At 61.1% G+C, this 17,835-nt stretch overlaps 1 protein-coding gene across 2 annotated transcripts; it reads right to left on the bottom strand.

Annotated features, from left to right (window-relative positions):
* Nucleotides 1–387: 387 nt before the first annotated feature.
* Nucleotides 388–16,520, bottom strand: NHERF1 (NHERF family PDZ scaffold protein 1). Of its 2 annotated transcripts, none has more exons than XM_028130651.2 (6): nucleotides 15,823–16,520; nucleotides 5,788–5,949; nucleotides 4,872–5,025; nucleotides 2,438–2,484; nucleotides 1,267–1,356; nucleotides 388–1,038 (listed from the first exon to the last, which is right to left on the bottom strand). In XM_028130651.2, the coding sequence occupies exons 1-6, from the start codon at nucleotides 16,285–16,287 to the stop codon at nucleotides 850–852; spliced, it is 1,107 nt and encodes a 368-aa protein (XP_027986452.1). In that variant the 5' UTR covers nucleotides 16,288–16,520; the 3' UTR covers nucleotides 388–849. The 2 variants fall into 2 exon arrangements, with proteins under 2 accessions (XP_027986452.1, XP_008153315.1); XM_008155093.3 differs by having other exon boundaries at nucleotides 2,444–2,484.
* Nucleotides 16,521–17,835: the final 1,315 nt, after the last annotated feature.

Raw genomic sequence — 17,835 nt, 5'->3', positions numbered from 1 at the left:
TATTTGGCGCCAGCTCAGGCCACTCCTGGGAATCCTGCACCCCGTCGGCTGAGGGCGGGAGGATGAAAGCCACGTCTTCACTTTCCCAGTCAGGCCCCAGCGGGGTCACACCCCCAAAGCTCCTGGACTCAGGAAGGCTGGACGTCCTCAGCATGTGCTCTGGGCCCCTAGTTCCTGGGGCGAACATGCCTGTGCATGTTGACCACCAGGGGAAGCACCTGGAACTGGGTGGGTGGGGCCACCGGACAGTTACAGACAGGCCCAGGGCCCTCCCACTCCCAGGCCTGGGGTGCCCTACCCTCTCAGCCAGAGGCCACCCCAGGAACACAGGTTTGCCACCTCTCAGGCCAGGAGGACAGAGCTCTAAAGAAGACACAGAGGCTGAGGCGGTTTGGAGAAACCAGTTGAATTTCTGGTGGAGTTTCCTTACAATGGTGGTGCCTGGCTCAGGGCTGGCCAGGGAGTGGCCAAACCCTCCCCCACCGGCCAGGGTTTCTTCGGTGGGAGTAGAAACAAGAAAGTTTAAGGCTGAGGCCGCTGCTATGTCCTGGATGCAGCAACCTGGGAAATCATGTTAATCAGGAGACAAAAATCCCTCTACTCTGCACTCAAAAAAAACAAAGAAACAATGAACAAAAATAAGATCCCCAGCCCACAGCGCTTGAAATGCTGTGGCCGCTGCAATCCCAGTCCCTGATCAATCAACAGTTCCTTAGAAGAATCACATTTGCCAAGAGGCGGCTGCTGGTGCTGATTTGTTTGCCATTCAGGGGTCAGTGGGGAGGTGGGAGGGGGATGGGTGGGGTGCGGGCCCAGCCCTTCCAGCTTGCTGGGTGCGAGGGGCGGCGCTCAGAGATTACTGAAGAGTTCGTTTTTCTTGCTCCAGTCCATCTGCGGGGCCCGTTTGTTGCTGCGCTTCTGGTGGGCCCTCTCTTTGGCCACGGCCAGGGAGATGTTGAAGTCTGGGATGGGGTCGGAGGAGGAGGTAGATGAGGGTGCCGCGGAGTCCTGCTTCTTGGGGCTGTCTTGGGAGTTCAGCTGAAGGAGGAGGGGAAGGCAGAGCGGGAGTCAGTGCCAGGCGAGGCGTCCTGGTCTCAGCCTCAGAGAGATGGCTCCTTGGGGCAGTGCCCAGGGAAGCCAGGTCACAAGAACAGAACGTGGCTCAACATGTGACCTCCGAGGCAGGCTGGTGTGCCAGGCACGAGCATGGCCTGAGAACGGGGTGCCACTAACCCAGTGCCGCCCCTTGCCCACCCGCTGGCCTACCTCCTCGCTGGTATCACTGGAGGTGGATCGTGCCAGGGCTCGCCTGGGGTTCTCTGAGGCCACCTCGGCCAGGGCTTCATGACTGTTCTCCTGGCAGAGAGAGGACAGGTATGGGTTGGCGGGGGGTGGGTTGGGGAAGTCCTGAGCAGGAAAGGGAGATTCCAGGGAAGACAGGTGCCTTGTCTGAGAACCCCCACCTGAGCCCTTGCCATCTACCCCAGAGCCCACGGCCTGAGCCTGCCCGCGGCCCTCAGGGGACTTCCATTGTCACATTCCTCCAAGGACCAGAGGGGAGCTTGGGTGCAGGCTAGGAGGACCATCCGGGGATTAGCTGAACTGCCCATTCCCAGTCCTCCCAGGGAGGCCTTCAGGACTGCCTTGCCTTTTGGGCCAGTGACCAAGGAGAGGTTCCTGGGGCGCGGGGACACCGGGGCCTCAACTTGGCGTGGGAAACCCCTGTGATGCTCCCCGAATCTCCTGTTGCCCACCTAATTAGTTGGATTTGACCCAGTAATCTTAAAACTAACGCCAAAGCAGCTAAAAAGGGCTTTGGAGTAGGGAGTAAAGTGCATGAGATTCTGCACCCCAAATGGAGTGACAGGTGGTCCAGGGACGCCCCCTGCTGTGTCCCCTGGCAGGGGAGACTGAGCAGCCCCTGCAGAGAGCCTCACTCCGTGGTCAGTCTACCCCAGAGCGAAGGCCTTGGCCAGGCCTTCAGTTTGGCGCTCAGCCCCGCCTGGGTTCCTGGGGCCGGGCTGGCACCGGGCCCTGCCATCTCGGCTCGGGCCTCCACTGCCTTCCCTTCCCGCTGCCTGGAAGGAGGAGGCGCGGGGGGCTTTGTTCTTCCAACCCAGACTGGAAGTAGCCGGGCAGCAGGCGGCCAGACACTGCTGCTCTGTTCTTGGGGGGAAGAATGGCCTCTTCTGTGTGGGGGACTTGGAGGCGGGGCTTGTCACCAGGATGGTGGGGTGCAGAGGGGCATGCCAGGCCTCTCCTTGGTCCCAGGCAGGGGTCGAGGGCACACCAGTAGGTATACGGTGTGGACTCAGGAGGGAGTAGCTCAGAAATGAGTTTCAACCTGGGCCAGCTGGCTGTCCGCCCAACCACACCCCCTTCCACCCTCCTCCCGCAGCCCCCAGACTAGGAGCCAGAGAAGCAGTTAGGGGTTCACCTTTACCTTCTGGATCTCCCCATTGGTAAAGGGCTCGGGCAAGGGACCTAGTGAAGGGAAAAAGCAGAGGTGAGTCAGAAGCTCTGGGCATGCCGAAACCGGTTTGGCTCAGTGGATAGAGCGTCGGCCTGTGGACTCAAGGGTCCCAGGTTCGATTCCGGTCAAGGGCATGTACCTTGGTTGCGGGCACACCTCCAGTAGGGGGTGTGCAAGAGGCAGCTGATCGATGTTTCTCTCTCATCGATGTTTCTAACTCTCTATCCCTCTCTTCCTCTCTGTAAAAAATTAATAATAAAATATATTTAAAAAAAAAAAAAAAAGAAACTCTGGGCATGCGGGCGGGTGGGGCGTGGAGGAGGGAGGTGTGGGGCTGGGAGAGATCTCATTCCTGGTCAGTCTCTCGACTGCAACCACTGTGAGCGCGGCTGCCTTCTGATGACCGGCACGGCACGGCCTGTGCGTGAGTGTGACAGGTTTCGTGGACAACCTGCCCTCACCACACCCCACCTTCCCTCGCGCCTCAATGCTCACTGACATTTTCTACTCAACTTTCCTTAAAAGAATGTGCTGGTCTCTGCCTACTAAACCAATCCCACGAGCCACTGATGGAGAGCAAAGCATTGTCCCGGAATGGGCTGAAAAGGCCGGCCGGCCGCCTAAGAATCACCAGGGAAACTGGCTAAGAGTACAGATTCCTGGGCTCTGGCACCAGAGCCTCTGGTCCAGTGGGGCTGAAGTGGCCCGGGAACCGGAATGTTCCAAAGGCTTCCTAGGAGACGGTGGTGTCACCGGAACTAGAACCACAGCCGGGCCGTGGTTAGTGCCTGCCCCTGCCTCAGCCGAATGGCCGGCGTGGAGATGAGAGGACAGGGGGCTCAGGGCAGTGTCCCAGCCAGTGGGAACAGGGCGGTGGCGGAGGGGTCAGAGGAAGCGGATGCTGCCTGGGGTCACCCTCACGGGGCTCACTCAGGCCAGAGGCCCCACGTGGCTGCCAGGGGAGCTGTTCCATCTCTGGGGACTGGTCAGCCTGGGCGGATATCTTCTGAACTTAGCTTACCATCAATGTTCATCCCCTCACCCCCCCGGACCACAGTCTGGGCAGCCAGGCATACCTGACTCTCCCAATACCCTCGGCCTTCCCACAGTGGCCGGCAGGGGGCTGTTAGGACACGGGGACGCTCACTCCCACTGCCCACAAGCTGAACTGGGAGGAGACACCATCCTGGAGAGACCAGGAGGGACCCTGGGGAGACCTGTCCCAGGGCCTCTCCCAGTGCAGGTCCTCTGGGCAGGGGCTGCAGGCACCCTGTTCTCAAGGCCCCGCCCGCCCAGCCAGAGAGGGAGGGAGGGAGGTGCGGGCTGGTGCCCTGGTGCTGAGGGGAGAAGGGGCTGGAGGAGGCCGGGAAGGAATCTGAGGAGCTGGGAGGAATCCAGACCTCTGCTGTGTCTCCCTCATGCCATGTCCCCAAGAGCGAGGCTGGGGCTTCTTGGGCCTCAGTTTCCCTGCACTGAGACAGGGTGAGGTGGCATCTCACCTCCCATGCAGAGTTGGTTAGGGATTTCCAACTAACCCCCGACTCCAGTACCCCCAGCACCCTAGATTGAGCTAGATAGGATGGGGCCTCCCCATTCAGCCCCTCCAGCCAGGGATCCAAGCCTAAGTCATGTCCTTCATGTGGAATCCCCCTCCCCCTTACAAACAGAACCCCCACACCTTCAGGGAGGGGCCGCCCATGGCAAAGACCATAGAGATTCTATCCCTGACCCGACCCTCCTCCCTCCTCCCCCCTCCCAGCCATCTTCCCAGGGAGAAAACGCAGACCAGGGAGCAGAGTGGCTGCTTAACTCCTCCCTGCCCCGAGTAGCAGCCCTGCCCCCACTTAGCTTGGGCTCCAGCAAGGGGCCTGCCAGGCTTGGCAGGGTGACCGTGGGGGTGGGGAGGACAGGGGCCCAGGGACCAAGTGGGGACCCACTGCTCTCTCCAGCCAGCAAGCCTGGGTTTCCAAGACAACCTGAGAGAAGGGAGGGGGAGGCACTGGGCCCCTGTCACTGGACTCTGATCTGACCAGGCGGCAGCCCCGGAGTTAACCCTTTCCTGGCATCAGCCCTGCCCTGAGAACGTGGTGGGGGAAGGGGCTGGGTTCCCTTTAGTGCTGCCCTCTGGCCCAGGAACAGCAGCTCCGTCCCATCTCACCATCCCTTGTGCCAGCTTACCTGTCACATGCCATCCTCAGAAACCCAAGGCCCATCCCTGCTTCCTGTTGATACTAGCTCGGCCCCGCTCCCTCCCCACCCACACCCCTTGGCCTCCGCTGAAGGAGAGGGGGGAGCATCGCAGCAGGAAGCTGTCACCCCTCACCTGGGACACAGTCACGTCCGGAACCCTGGCCAACATCCCTGACCTGGGGGCCTCCAGCCACCCCGCCCAGCTCACCGTGCAGGTGCTCGTGAGACGGGACCACTTTGCATTTCTTGAAGAACTCATCGGTCTCCTTGTCCACCACCAGCAGCTTGGTCTCCTCGCCGCCAGCCTTGATGGCAGACACCACGTCCCCGTGCTGCTTGCCCTCCATGCAGACGCCGTTCACCTGTGGGCGGGGCATGGTTACCAGCACGGGTCTCAGTTCGGGGGGGCGTAGGGCGAGGAGGCACAAGTGGTCCCCTTCGTCCTCATCCAGTTGGCAATCCAGGGACACGGAGCCCCCCTTGCGCACTGAGTCCTGAACGAGGCAAGGGGTCCTCCCACTTGATCGTCAGATGGGAGGCAGGACACAGGGGAAAAGCCGGGGAGACTAAGCAAACAGCTGGGAAGACGGACGGGCAAGGCCTGGAGCCTGGCTGGGCCCCAGCTTCTCTATGGACCTGCCCTCGGACTCCCTCCCTGGCCCCGGCCTGCTCAGTGTAAAGTGAGAAGTCTCAGAGAGCAGATCAGCTCTAAGGTTCTGAGACTGAGATTCTGGAACCTGCCCGAGGCACTGGTTCGCGTTTCCTCTCGGCCTAACAGCCTCGCCGGGAGAAGGGTTTCGCCCTCGCACTCCATCCCTGCGCCTGGCGTGGAGGACGCAGGTGGCAGGAAGCTCTGGGGGTGGCCCCGGATGTCTACCTGGATCGATGGGTGAATCATGAACCGCCAAGTGTGTCTGCTCAGTGAAGAGGCGCCGGGGGAGGTAGGGGCGGGGAGGAAGTCAGTCCCTTCGCCTCCCCGCCACCTTTCCTTCTTTCCTTCCCTCCTGCCCGCCCACCATCCCTCCCTGCGGCATCTACCCACCAGGGGCTAACCAAGGAGCTGTCTGTATCTGCGGGGAGGTCGCCGGGAGGGAGGAGCCTGGGGAGAAGGCGAGAGGCATTACCTCCACGATCCGGTCCTGGGCCTGGAGCCCCGAGGCCTCGGCGGGCGAGTCTGGGTCCACTGACCGGATGAACTGGCCTGGCTTGGACTTGTCGCTGTGCAGGTTGAAGCCGTAGCCGTTGGGACCCCTCTTCATGGCGCAGAGCCGAGGCCGAAGCTCACGCTGTGAGGACAAAGCAGAGTCCGTGTCGTTCCAGTGTCCTTGTCCCCACTCTCCCTGCCCTGTGCCTGGCGCCGGCTCCCACCAGGAAGATCTGATAACAGGCAAATCTGCTGAGATCCCACTCCGCACCGGGAGAACGCTGGCCCGGGGCTCCCAACACTGCGTGTGGAGACCCCGCGTTGCAGCGAAATGCCTGGGTGACCCTGGGCAACAAGGCCCCTCTCCGAGCCTCAGTTTCCTCTTCTGCAAATGAGAAACGGGGATAGAGTAGCTCAGGTCCCTACCCTTGTGACATTCTGTGGTTAATCATTTTGATTGATACCTTGTCCCTCCTACCAACGGCTCAGCCTGGCCCTCCTGGGGGGTGACCGGTGGGTGCCTGGCACGGGAGGGAACCGTGGCCTCTGTATAAGATGTGAAGACCGTTTCAGTGCCAGCGCTCTGCCCGGGCCCTTTTGTAGGTGGCCCTGGCCAGGCCGCGGCCGCAGCCACACTGGGTTCCTTCAGCCCAGCCCTGCTCTCAGGGCCCCTTCCCCACCCAGGCTCCCGTCTGCAGAGGGAGGCAGGCCGGTGTTTACTGAAAGCTGGCAGCATGCTTACAGTCAAGCCGCTCCTCACGCAGGCTCCCGTCTCTCCCCCCACCGCCAAGCCAAGTGGCCCCTCCAAAGGGAACGAAGTGGCCGATGACCACAGACCAGGGGGAGGCACAGCCGGGGGTCCTGGACAGGATAAGAACCCCCCACCCCCACCCCCGGCAGAGCCAAGACTGGTCTAGCAGAGAACAGCAGAAGCTCAGAGATCCTGCTGGTCCCCAAGGAGCAGACACCAGCTGGGGCCATCTCGCCATCCTCGGGCCGCCTCAGGCAGCTGAGCTCGCGGCTGCAGCCCCGGAATGCGCAGACATGATGCAGGGAACGGGTGAGAGTGGGCAGGACACTGATGTCCGAGCACCGGGGCTGACCTGGGCCCCTCTCCCCCTACTCCCAGGCCTGGGGCAGGGCCACAGCAGCCAGCCTATGAGCTCTGGGTCCCCCCTGGACACCAGGCCACGAGCAATGGCTGAAGTCAAGGCCCTGGCCCAGGTTCCAGCTGCCCCACTGTGTGACCTCGGGCAGTGGTTTCCTTCTCAGAACCCCAGCTTACTCACTGAGGCATTAACATACAATTAAACATCAGTGTACAGTCCCTGAGCAGAGCAGACTTTCCCACTGTTGTGAACACTCACCAACAGTCAAACGAAAGCGAGAAGTGAGATTCTGGGGCTCTGGGGAGGGGTGCCAGGTTGCTCTGAAACCCCGGTCGTCAGCTGGGAGTGGAGGTGAGGAGGGATCACAGGCCACCTGTCCCAACGGGCCAGCCCAGGAGGCAGCACCGTCAGTCAGCTGCGAGGCTCAGTCCCCACCCCTCACTCTCAGGGTGACTTTGCCTCCTTTAAGTGCTGGGGCGGATCTTTCTGTGCTTCAGGATGTTGGTGGGGGGTGTGGACAGGCCAAGACAGGAAGGAGGGATGACAGTTGAGCCTGCGGGTACCCTAATCTGGGTTAGAGGCCCGGGCCCCTTTCTCCGAGTTCTCATCCCCTCCCGTTCCTCGTTCCGTGGCAGGGCCCCATCAGCATGCCTAGCTGCTGCCTGCTTATCCGGGCCAGCACAGCCCTCTGGGATCTCGTTCTTAGTGTAAGACAAACGCTTCTCCCCTCAAGCTAATCCCTCCGCAAAGCTGTCGGCCGCCCTCCCCCAGGCGAGGTGAGCAGAACAGGTCTGACCAGCTGCCGCCACCTGGGCTGGCTCAGCTTTCTGCCCAGCCAGGCTCAGCTCCACCGTGGCCCTGAGAACGTGGGGTGGGGGGCAGCTCCCATGTCTCTGCCTCTCCCCACCTGCCCTCACTCCAAAGAGCCTTCCCAGAGCAACCTGGCCGGGAAGGGTCACCCCCCAGCTTCAAGATGGGGAAACTGGATGCCATGCCCACTGCCTGACGTCACACGGCTTTACAGGGGAGGAGCCAGAACCCCAAAGCTGTCTCTGACTTGGAGCCCGTGTTCCTCCCACCATCTGTGGGCTGGCACCTGAAGACCCAAGTTCAGACTGGGAGGTGCGCACCCCCCTCCCCACCCCAGAGCTGGGGCCTCAGCTGGGTCACAAGCACTGGAGTCCTCACCCGAGGTGCCTGCAGCCTCTGCGGGGAGGGGCCTGGGAGCTGATGAAACCACAGCCTTCCTTCCGGGTGCGAGAAAGGTTCTTGCAGCCAGAGCTCAGCCTGAGCCTGGGAGAGGCGATGACAGGGACAGTGAGCAGCCTGGGCTGGGCCTGGGCGGGGAAGGGGGCAGCGTGGGTGCTCTCCAGGCTGGCACGGCGGCACTGCTGCCCAGGGCTCTGTCGCAGGCTCCCCTTACTGAGCCTTGCCTGGTGACCTGTCCTTAAAGCTGGAGGGCCGCACTGAGCCGCGAGGACGGAAGAAATAAGGGACCCAGCCAGAGGGGCTCAGGGCCCTGCGGCTCTCCTCCCTCCATACTGGGACCTGCTCACTGCCCTCTGGGCAGGTGGACAGGAAACCCCTCTGAAGTGTTTGACACCCACAGAGCCCCATCCCGCACCCTCCTCCCCAGGTCCCCAGAGGCTCCTTCCTTCCCAGGGCCAGCTGCAGGCTTCGCATTCTTCCTGGGAGACCGGCTTGTTTCTCCCCGCCCCCCTCCCCGCTGTCTCCAGGAGGTGTCAGCGCCAGCTGCTGAGTCAGCCCAGCCCATCCTGGGTGGAGGCTGGTGCTGACAGGAGTCCCTGGGGGCAGCCTCCCTGGGGGTCCTGGGGCTGGCCTGGCCCTGAGGAGAAGAGGGAGGGGTCAGGTGCCTGGAGCTTGGCCGCCGTGGCTCCTGGGCCTGTATGCCCAGAGCTGGGCAGGGCCTGGGGAGAGGGGGAAGTGGCCAGTCCAAGCCATCCCCGGCCTGTGGTGTGGCCCCGGGGTTCAGGGGGAGCCTTGTGCTGGTGCTTGAGGGGCCCAGAGCTGGGTTGGGGGTCACTACAAGGGGAACATGGTCTCAGGGTGTTCGGAGCCTCAGGGAGCACAGCTCAGAAGTGAAAATCAGGATCTGCTCAGTGAGGAGACTGGCAGAGATCCGCAGCGAGAGGAAGGAACGTGAGGCAATGGTGGCCAGTGGGCTGGGGTGGCATGAGCCTGAGTCACTTCCAGAAAACGCCAGACCCACTTTCTGGAAAAGACCCTGCCAGGAGACCTGCCTCCAGACTCACGGAGCCATCAGGTTCTCGGGCTGCTCCAAATTCTGTCCCAGGCCTGCCCTCCTCTCCCCCAGGGAGCCCAGCCCCACCCCAAGTGGCCGCCCAGTCACCTCCACCCCCGCAGCCCAGGGAGCGGATGGCGGGCACGGAATTCAATAGGCACCGCCAGCAGCCACCTGGAAAGCTGGGGAAAGTCGATACCCTAATCCCAGCGACCGTCTCTGGGGATCAGGCCCAGGGGAGGATGGCTGGGGGGCCAACGCCCCGCTGGGCCTGGCCCCTCCCTGGCCGGTGCCATGGAGAAGAGCCCACATAGAACAGCCAGGCAGCTTCCTGCAAGGGGCGGGCTGCGGGAGGGGAGACTACCAGGTGGCTAGGGGAACAATAGAGGTGACCCTCACCTCCCAGGGCTGCCCATCCCCCCAGCCCCGCCCCAGCCCCACCCAGCCCAGGGCTCCTGTTTATGCACCTAAGAATGGTGCCCAGCGGCCTCCCACAGAGAAATGAGCCCCGGCCACAGGGCAGGAGGAGGGCCTGGCTGTCCTGGTGGGGCAGGCAGAGGGTGTGCTGGGCCAAGGAACCCTGGCTGGATGGAGAGCTGGCCCTGCCAGGGTGACGTGGGACGGGGAACATGTGGGCACTGCCCTCAGGGCAGGCTGGGAAGTGACCAGGAGCTCGGACCACTGGCCAGTGTCCACAGCTCTGGGCTCATGGATCCTCTCCTCACCCCAGGAGCGGAGAGGCTTGGCTGCCACTGACTCATGCCCTGAGGTGGCTCCACTTCACCCCACAGGACCTCCCGTCTCAGGAATGCTAGACACCTCCATTCGCAAAAAGCGAGCTGCTCCGAGCCCTTGATCCTGAGCTTCCTGCTGTTTCTCCGTGGAGAGGGACTTTCCTGGAGCCCAGCAGGGTGGGATCCAGGAGGGAGACATAAGCTAAAGTGGCGGCCACTTCTCCGACACCCCCGAGTAGGGGCCCTGAGCCAGATCCCCCTCTGGCTCTTTCCTCCCAGTGCTGTCCAGGGACCCATCTGAGGGAGAGGTTGGCTCAGGTCTCCCCGGGGCTGGGCAAGGCTGGGATGGAGCAGGCTGGTACGTGGGCTGCTGCCGGGCTGGCCACCTTCCCGGCTGGCCACCCCATGCCCGCGGCCCAGCAGGCACTCCACCATCAGCCCCCCCCCCCCCCCCCCCCCCCCCCCGATCCCTCACCCTTCTCCCACAGAGAAGTCGCTGGATTTAACTCCTGTGAGCTGTGTCATGAGGTTCCTTGTAAGAACCTTCAGGGAGCTTGTGAAACGGGAGCTCGACTGAAATAGCACAGAGCAGCTACTGTTTACTGAGCACTTACTATGTGCCTATCACGGCACTAGGACTTTATGTGTATTTTCTTGTTAAAACTCAATTATAACCCTGCAAGGGAGGTATTATTGCCCTCATTTCACAGATGAGGAAACTCAGGTTCAAAGAGAGCAGGCTCCAAACTCAGATCCAGACCAGCATTATCCAATAGGAATATAATGCCAGGCATCTAGGCGTTAGAGAAAAAAACATACCACAGGCCAATATGGCATCACTCATGCTAATAACCCACGACACCACACCTAGACATACTTGGTCTAACTGCAGTTTCCACCTCTCCAAGAAGTATAATCTTAATCAGTCTGGAATTTTCTGGACAAACACCAGTAAGGTAATCCCTCACCTGGGCCCTCTCCCCATAGAAAGAAGAGGCAATCTGCAGGATAAAACCTTCCCGGAGAAAAGGGGTCAGGCCCCAAATCACCCTTTTCTTTTGCCAGCAGTTCCTTCGCCGCACCCTTCTTCCTATAAAATCCTTCCGTTTTGTACGGCCCCTCAGCGAGCCTGCCAGTTGCTATTGGGATGAGTCGTTTTATTAACTGAATGTATTGGGGTTACATTGGTTAATAAAATTTTATCGGTTTCAGGTGTATATTTGTATAATACGTCACCTGTATACAATTGTATTGTATTCACGACCCCATGAATCACTGAATAAAGCCAATTTGACCTTCAAATTTACTTGGTTGAGTTTTGTTTTTTAACATAGGTAATTAAAAATATTCTATTAGCCACATTAAAAAGTAAAAAGAAACAAGAGAAACGAGTTGTAATACCTTGTTTAACACAACATTTCAACATGTAATCCGTTTAAAAGATTATCAACGGGCTATTTTACATCTTTTTATCTGTACTAGGTCTACAAAAACTGGCATGTACGCTTACAGCACCTCTCAATGTGGACTAGCACATTCCATGTACTAGGAGCCACACGTAGCCAGTGGCTGTGGCAATGGCCTGCTTAGATCCTCACCCATTTGGCTGTCAGCCCCAAACACTTCCAGATCCCCACCCATGACCTTATAACAGGGCACAAGGAGAGATGGGAGCTCAATCACACAGCAGAGAGCAGCACCTTGAACCTGGACCTCAGGGAATAGGTAGCATTTGTCTTTTTCTAGGGCAGGAACCTAAACATTGCCTAGGGGTCTGGGGAGTGGTGAGTTGTCGATGGGGAAAGGCAGGCCAAGGCCAATAGTCAAGATCAGCCTCCAGGGAAGCCCTTTGTACTTCAGGACAGCCCAGAGATAGCAAGGGTGGATTCTAAGGGCCTGAGGGTGAAGGTAGAGCCTTAGTCACCAGACTCCCCACCCAGCCCATCTCAGGAGAAGGGATAGATGGGTCCAAGGAGTCTGCCCTTTCTGGGCGGAGGTGTTCCATCAGGTGCTTGAAGGACACTGTTGGGGACAGGAGCACCTGGGAGTCCTGGCCCAAAGGGCTCAGCTACCGGACCCTTGCAGGGAGATGGTCCAAGCAGCCTGAATTTGTACCACTGTGATGGGCAGACACCAGCTGGAGAGCCAGGCCCCCAAGCCCAATCCAAAGGTGTGGCCAAATGGATATGCAGGTGGACACTGGAGTCAGAGCAAGCTGGGTTCCAAGACACCCCCCTGAAAAGAGACCCCAAAAACATGGCCTAGGAGGAGGAACCTATACAAAAAGGTCACACACCCTGTCCATTTCACATCCAAACATCCTGCAGCTCAAGCCCTGTTCCGTCCTCCCAGAAATGGGAAGAGGTTGCTAGGCTGCCAGATAATTGTGCCCACCCACCCACACTGTTAGCTGGGGTGCCTGCACCATCTTTGCCTCTGGGGTCAGGGTCAGGTTTGGTGGAAACCACCCCAAGCTGGGCTCTTACACAGCCACACCCCACCACTGAACCCTCTCAGCAGCCCTGGGTGCTGGCGTCCCATCTCAGAGACGTAGAAGCTGAGGCTCCCAGGGAACAATGGACAATTAGGGGCCCAGAGCCAGTGGGCTGGCAGATCTGACCCCAAAGCCCAGACTTTTGGTGTCCTAATTTTAAAATGGAAGCTGCTAGAAGGCAAGAAAAAGGAGTGGGGAAATTCTTCTGGAATTCCGATCTCTGGGTGTGTTAGAGGCTTTGAGGTGTAAACAGGCCCAGGTGTACTGGAGTGAGATGACTTAGGACAAAGGTCCCTGGTGGCTGTTAGGCATTTATTCACTAATTCAAAAAATTTGATTGAGCCCCTCCCTACCCTGTGCACAATGCCGGGGAGAGAAACACAAATAAGGGCAGGTGTTGCCCGGGGCCTGGGCACGCAGGGATAGAGATCATAAACAGAATTCAAATCCTGCACCTTCAGAGCCGTGACAGACGGGAGGACAGGGAGTGGGAGGAGGCGAGAAGAGGCTCCCGGGGCAGCCAGTGGCCTTGGGGAGTGTGCCCTGTGGCGAAGGGGCTGAAGGGGACCAGGCGTGAAGGCTCAAAGGCCAAGCGAGCATGGTGTGCCAGCGGGGAGTTTGGACCCGTGGTGTGGCTGGGTGGACACCCGCCGGGAGGTGGGGAGAGAAGGCTGTGGAACGTGACTATTCAACAAGAGCGACACCCCTACTTGAGCACATACTTCGTGCCAGGTGTGGCTGCAGCTGCACTTGCCTAACGAGGGAGGCTGATCCAGGCCTGGTTGCCCCATGGATGGGGCAACAATTGCTGTGGAATATTTATTAATTCATATACCAACGACCGACGTTTACCACCCACTCGGTGCCAGGCACTGAGCTTAACACACACCCTAAAGTAATCCCGACAACCCTTCGAGGCTGCTGCTGTCGCCCCAACTTACACAAGAGGAAATGGAGGCTTAGAGAGGCTGAGAGCTGGCCCCGCCAGTACAGTGGAGCCGGCTCAGGCCTGCCCGTTCGCCGCGGTGAGTCCATGTGCCAGGCGCCACGCTCAGGGGTCAGGTCCCATCCTGTGACCGCCCCTCTCCCTGTGGGTGGAGGCGGGAAGGCCACCAACAAAGGGGGCAGAGCTGGACGCACCCCTCCGCCTCCTTCCACCGGCCCCTCACCCTCCGCCGGCCCCTCACCCTCCGCCGGTGTCACTCCTGCCCCAGGCTGTCTTCCCCATCAGCTGTCCCCTGCCACCCCCGCCCCTTTCCCAGCAACAGCTTTTCCACGTATGAGAACTAACGGAGACCGAAACAGCCCCACAGAGAGGCCTTTTAGGAAAAATAATTTACGATGTTCTTTAACATTTTTGCAGTGACAGGGTGGGTCACCTTTAGGCCCACCATGCCAGGTTTCATGGGAATTTCCTACTGGAGGGATTTACGAGTGCTGATGGGCTGTGCACAAGGCTTAAGGCCGTGGCTCCGTAGCGCTCGGTTGCAAACGCCTGGGCCTAAAGGAGCTCAATTCAGCATCCCTAGAGGTGCAAGCACTTCCTGTTATTTGTAGAATTCTAGAGGACGGGTATCACGTAATCCAAGGCGCCCATTTTACAGATGGGAGAACCAAGGCTCAGGGAAGTTCTGATTTGCTTGTTGACCTGGAACCCCCAGAGGCTTGGTGACGGTGTCCCCAGGACTGGGGGCTGGTCCTCCTCGCTAACACGATGCATACAAACCACCTGGGGGACTCGGTTCTGTGCTCGCCCCAGAGCAGGAAGCCAAGCGCTGCTGCCTTTCAGACGGCACCGGGGAGGAGGGGCGGCATGTGCTGGGTCCTCCCACACCCCGCAGCAAAACCAAAAGGGTAATGGGAGGAGCTTGACCTGATGCAACTTCGGGGGTGGGGGGTGGGGGCTGAGGGGTGGCGGGGTACTTGTGCGAGTGCCAAAGTCCAGAAAAAAGGGAATGGCAAATCGATGCGCTCAGCAAACTGGATTTGTGCCTGGGACCAGAGGTCACGGGCTCCAACTCCCTGGTGTCTGACCCCTGGCTGCGGTGCTCTGGCCCCTGCCCCACCCTTGCCAGTGCCTCGCTGGTAATGGCAGGAAGTGGGAGCCTGGTGGCCCTGGCATTCTTGGCACTCCACTCCGCTGGACAGGGCTCTCTGCGTGACCTCACTTCCGTTACTTCCACTGAACCAGTCGGTCCTCTCTGGCTCCACCTTCTACCTTTAGGCTGAACTGTGCCCTTTCTCTGTCCAGGGGAGGCTCCACGAACACCTGTGCCACATGCCGCCACCAGGTGGAGAGCCACCAAATGGGCCCAGGCCCTGCTCCCCCCCAGTCTGCACCCTGAGGCCTCCCCCTTCAGTCTCTGGGGGCAGAGGCTGAGCACAGCTCCAGTGTTGGCACTGCCCATGGTGCAGCTGACCCAGGCTGGGGACGTTTGGGGAAACTCTAAACGTGGGTAGAAAGCAGCCAGACTCCCTGCTGTCCGGGGACTGGAGTGGGGCGGATGCCTGGGCAGGACCACCTACCCGGAGCTGCTTGCTGGCCCCGGCGTGGCCCAGCGCCAGGGACCACTCCCTCCCCTCCCTCCCCCAGCCATCTTTCTCCTCCTCCAAGGTCCTCCCTCCCGCGCGCAGATACCAGCTAGCGCTTACTCCTCACATTCCTGAGAATCATAAATCCTAGGAGGCAGAGCCGCCGCCACCATCCCGGAGAGACCTCTGCACCTCCTCCCCGGACTCCACCCCACAGCGCCCACGGTTGGCGGGGCTTCCTCGCTTTTCTTAGAAGTCACACCGGACTTCCAGAGGAGGATGAAGTCCAGCCGGCCGAAGTTGATGATACACATACCAGGGCTGGAGGGGCGGCGCGGAGACAGCCCTGCCTGCCACCCCTCCCCTCCCCTCCCCTCCCCTCCCGGCGCCCGGGCTCCGCAGGTCCCACTTGCTTCATCCCAGCTCGTCACCACCCACTGGGGCCACGGAGGAAGCTGGCACCTCTGGGCAGGCTGGGAACCGGGTGGCTGAAAAGCCGGCCCCGGGATGGGCGGGATTAGAGGTTTCCCAAAACACGGGAGCAGCCGCCACCAGCAGAACGACAGAGGCAAAAGGGGACTGGGCCGCCCTCCCTCCTTCCCTCCCACTTCCCGAGGCCAAAGAACAAGTGGCCAAAAAAGCGGAGCCCCAGCCCAGCGTGGAGAGGGGGTGGGGGTCGTGGGAAGCAGCCCCAAGCCTGCAACCGCCCCGGCGCCCGGTAGGCGGGCGGAAGCAGTTTCCCCCTCGAGGATCGAGTTTCCCAAAGACAAGGCGGGCGCGGGGCTGGGCGTCCGGGCGCCTGGGTCTCTCTCCCCGGTTCCCCTCCCCTCGCCCCGTTCCAGACTCGCCGCCCGGCCCGGCCCGGCCCGGGCCCCCCACTTACCCGCTCGGTTTGGCTCTTCTCGGACTCACGGGGTTCCGGCGCGGCGGCCTGCGGCTCATTTTCGCCGCCAGCCCCCTTCGCCTCGACGGCGGCCGGCGGCTCGGCCTGCCCGGGCCCTTCCTGGGCGCGGAGCAGCTCCTCCCGGATCTGGACGCCCAGCTTCTGCAGCCGCTCGTCCGTCTCCGGGTCGACCACCAGCAGGCGCACGGCGTTGAGCGAGGCGCGGATGCGGCTCACCACCTGCTGGTGGGTCTCCTTCTCCACGTTCTCGCCGTTCACCTCCACCAGCCGGTCGCCGGCCAGCAGCCCTGCCTTCTCGGCCGGCGAGCCGGGCTCCACCAGCCGGATGAACTGGCCCACCTTGCCCTTCTCCCCGTGCAGGTGGAAGCCGTAGCCGTTCGGACCCTTCTCCAGGCAGCAGAGCCGGGGTAGGGGCGCCCCGGCCGCCGCCGCGTCCGCGCTCATCTCGCCCTGCGACGGCTCAGCGGTTCGACGCGGGGGTCCTGTCGGGGGCCGGAGACGGGACGACCCAGCCCTTTCCCCGCAGACGAGGAGGCCGGAGGGAGCGCCGCGAGGACTCTCCGCGCCGGCGGAACGAGCAGGTGGTCCGCCACAGGCAGCCGCGTACCTCGGGAGCCAAACTACGGGCGCGCGGACCAATCCCCGCCCGCGCGGCGTCTGAGCTTCCCAGCACCCGCCCCGACCCCTTCTTCTAGGGGGCGGGGCCGCGCCGAGGGTGTGGAGCACCCGGAGCCAATCAGGGGCCACAGGCAGGGGGCGCTCTGGCCGGGTGAACGACGCTGGCCAATGAGAACGCGCAGGGGCGGGACCGTGCGCTCCGCGCGGCGCTCGGCGGCGGGAGAAGAAAGAGGCTCAGGAAGTGGAAGTGTTTGTTACCAAGTGGCCGGAGTTGAGGCGGGGGCGGGGCGGGTTCCCGGTCCTGGGCCGCGGGGGCCCGCTGGCTCGGTTCTGATTCCTCCCACCCGTGTGTGGCGGGGATTGAGGAGAGCTCATCCGGGACCCTAACGTTTTAAACAGCCTTTAGCCAAAACCTTGTGTGCAGCTTTCAATTCAGGGGTTTGGGAGGGAGAGGGGGGAGGGGGAGCGACTGTTGCTGGGGAAACCGATCCCGTTCCGGAACGAGGCTGCGGGGTCCCAGCGGCCTTACAGAAAAAAAAGACTGAGATCCACCTCGGACTCAACAGTTGTTTGAATAACGAAGTCTTCGGCTTGTGGAGTCAGTTCGTGCTGTCCCGGGACCTGTTTATAGGGCTGCGAGCTCTGATCCTCACTGGGACGGCGTGAGGACTCAGGAGGGGGCCTGCCCACTGAAGAGAGGCCAGCGAGGGCAATGGCGTGGGCATGGGCCTCGGCGCTTGACGGGAGAATTGGGGTGGGTGGGGGCAGGCAGAACAGAGTCAGGTAACCAACCGCAGTCCAGTCTACAGGGAAAGGAGCCCTGGCTTTCTTCAATAAAGGAAACATGATTAGGACCCTAAGATAAGCCTTCTTTCAGCTCCTCACAGAGGGGAGGCTGGGCATTCTGTGAAAGGGCGAGGTGACTAGCTGGGGCCACTGAAGGGTGAGGATCAAATGATGTTGGCATTTAAGGCCAGCTCCTCCAATTCGCAGGAACCCTCCTTTCAACATGATCCCCGCTCCCGTGCGCATCTCAAAGAAGCAGTGGACAGGATGTCCTTTCCAAAATACTGCAATTTAATTCTGAAAAAAACAGACGCTAGCGGCCCAGAGCAGCCCGAGTGACTGGATCCCCAGTGACCAGGTCAGGCTCCTCCCTGCTCTGCCTGGGAGAGGCCGCGGAGAGCTTCCTTATCAGGGCCCACGTTGGAGCTGCTGACTCCGCTCTCGGACAGCGAGATTTCTGCCTTGAAAGCAAATGCAGCGGCCTCAGACATGCCCGGCGCACACCTCTTTCTCACCCCTCTCCCCTGCCCCTGGCCTGGGAGCCAGAGCATCGGCGCCTCTAGGTTGGGACCTGCGTGCCTCCTGCCC

The sequence above is a fragment of the Eptesicus fuscus genome, chromosome 20 (genome assembly GCF_027574615.1).
Source record: "Eptesicus fuscus isolate TK198812 chromosome 20, DD_ASM_mEF_20220401, whole genome shotgun sequence".
Classification (NCBI taxonomy): domain Eukaryota; kingdom Metazoa; phylum Chordata; class Mammalia; order Chiroptera; family Vespertilionidae; genus Eptesicus; species Eptesicus fuscus.
This window is presented reverse-complemented; position numbering and strand designations above follow the sequence as displayed.

What these genes read in the sequence shown, in the direction of transcription:
- NHERF1 (XM_028130651.2), bottom strand. Translation starts at nt 16,287, where the DNA reads ATGAGCGCGGACGCGGCGGCGGCCGGGGCGCCCCTACCCCGGCTCTGC. An exon ending in GTCTCACGAGCACCTGCACG is followed by an intron (nt 2,485 to 4,871) that starts GTGAGCTGGGCG and finishes TCCCTTCACTAG; the next exon opens with GTCCCTTGCCCGAGCCCTTT. An exon ending in CCAGTGATACCAGCGAGGAG is followed by an intron (nt 1,039 to 1,266) that starts GTAGGCCAGCGG and finishes CTCCTCCTTCAG; the next exon opens with CTGAACTCCCAAGACAGCCC.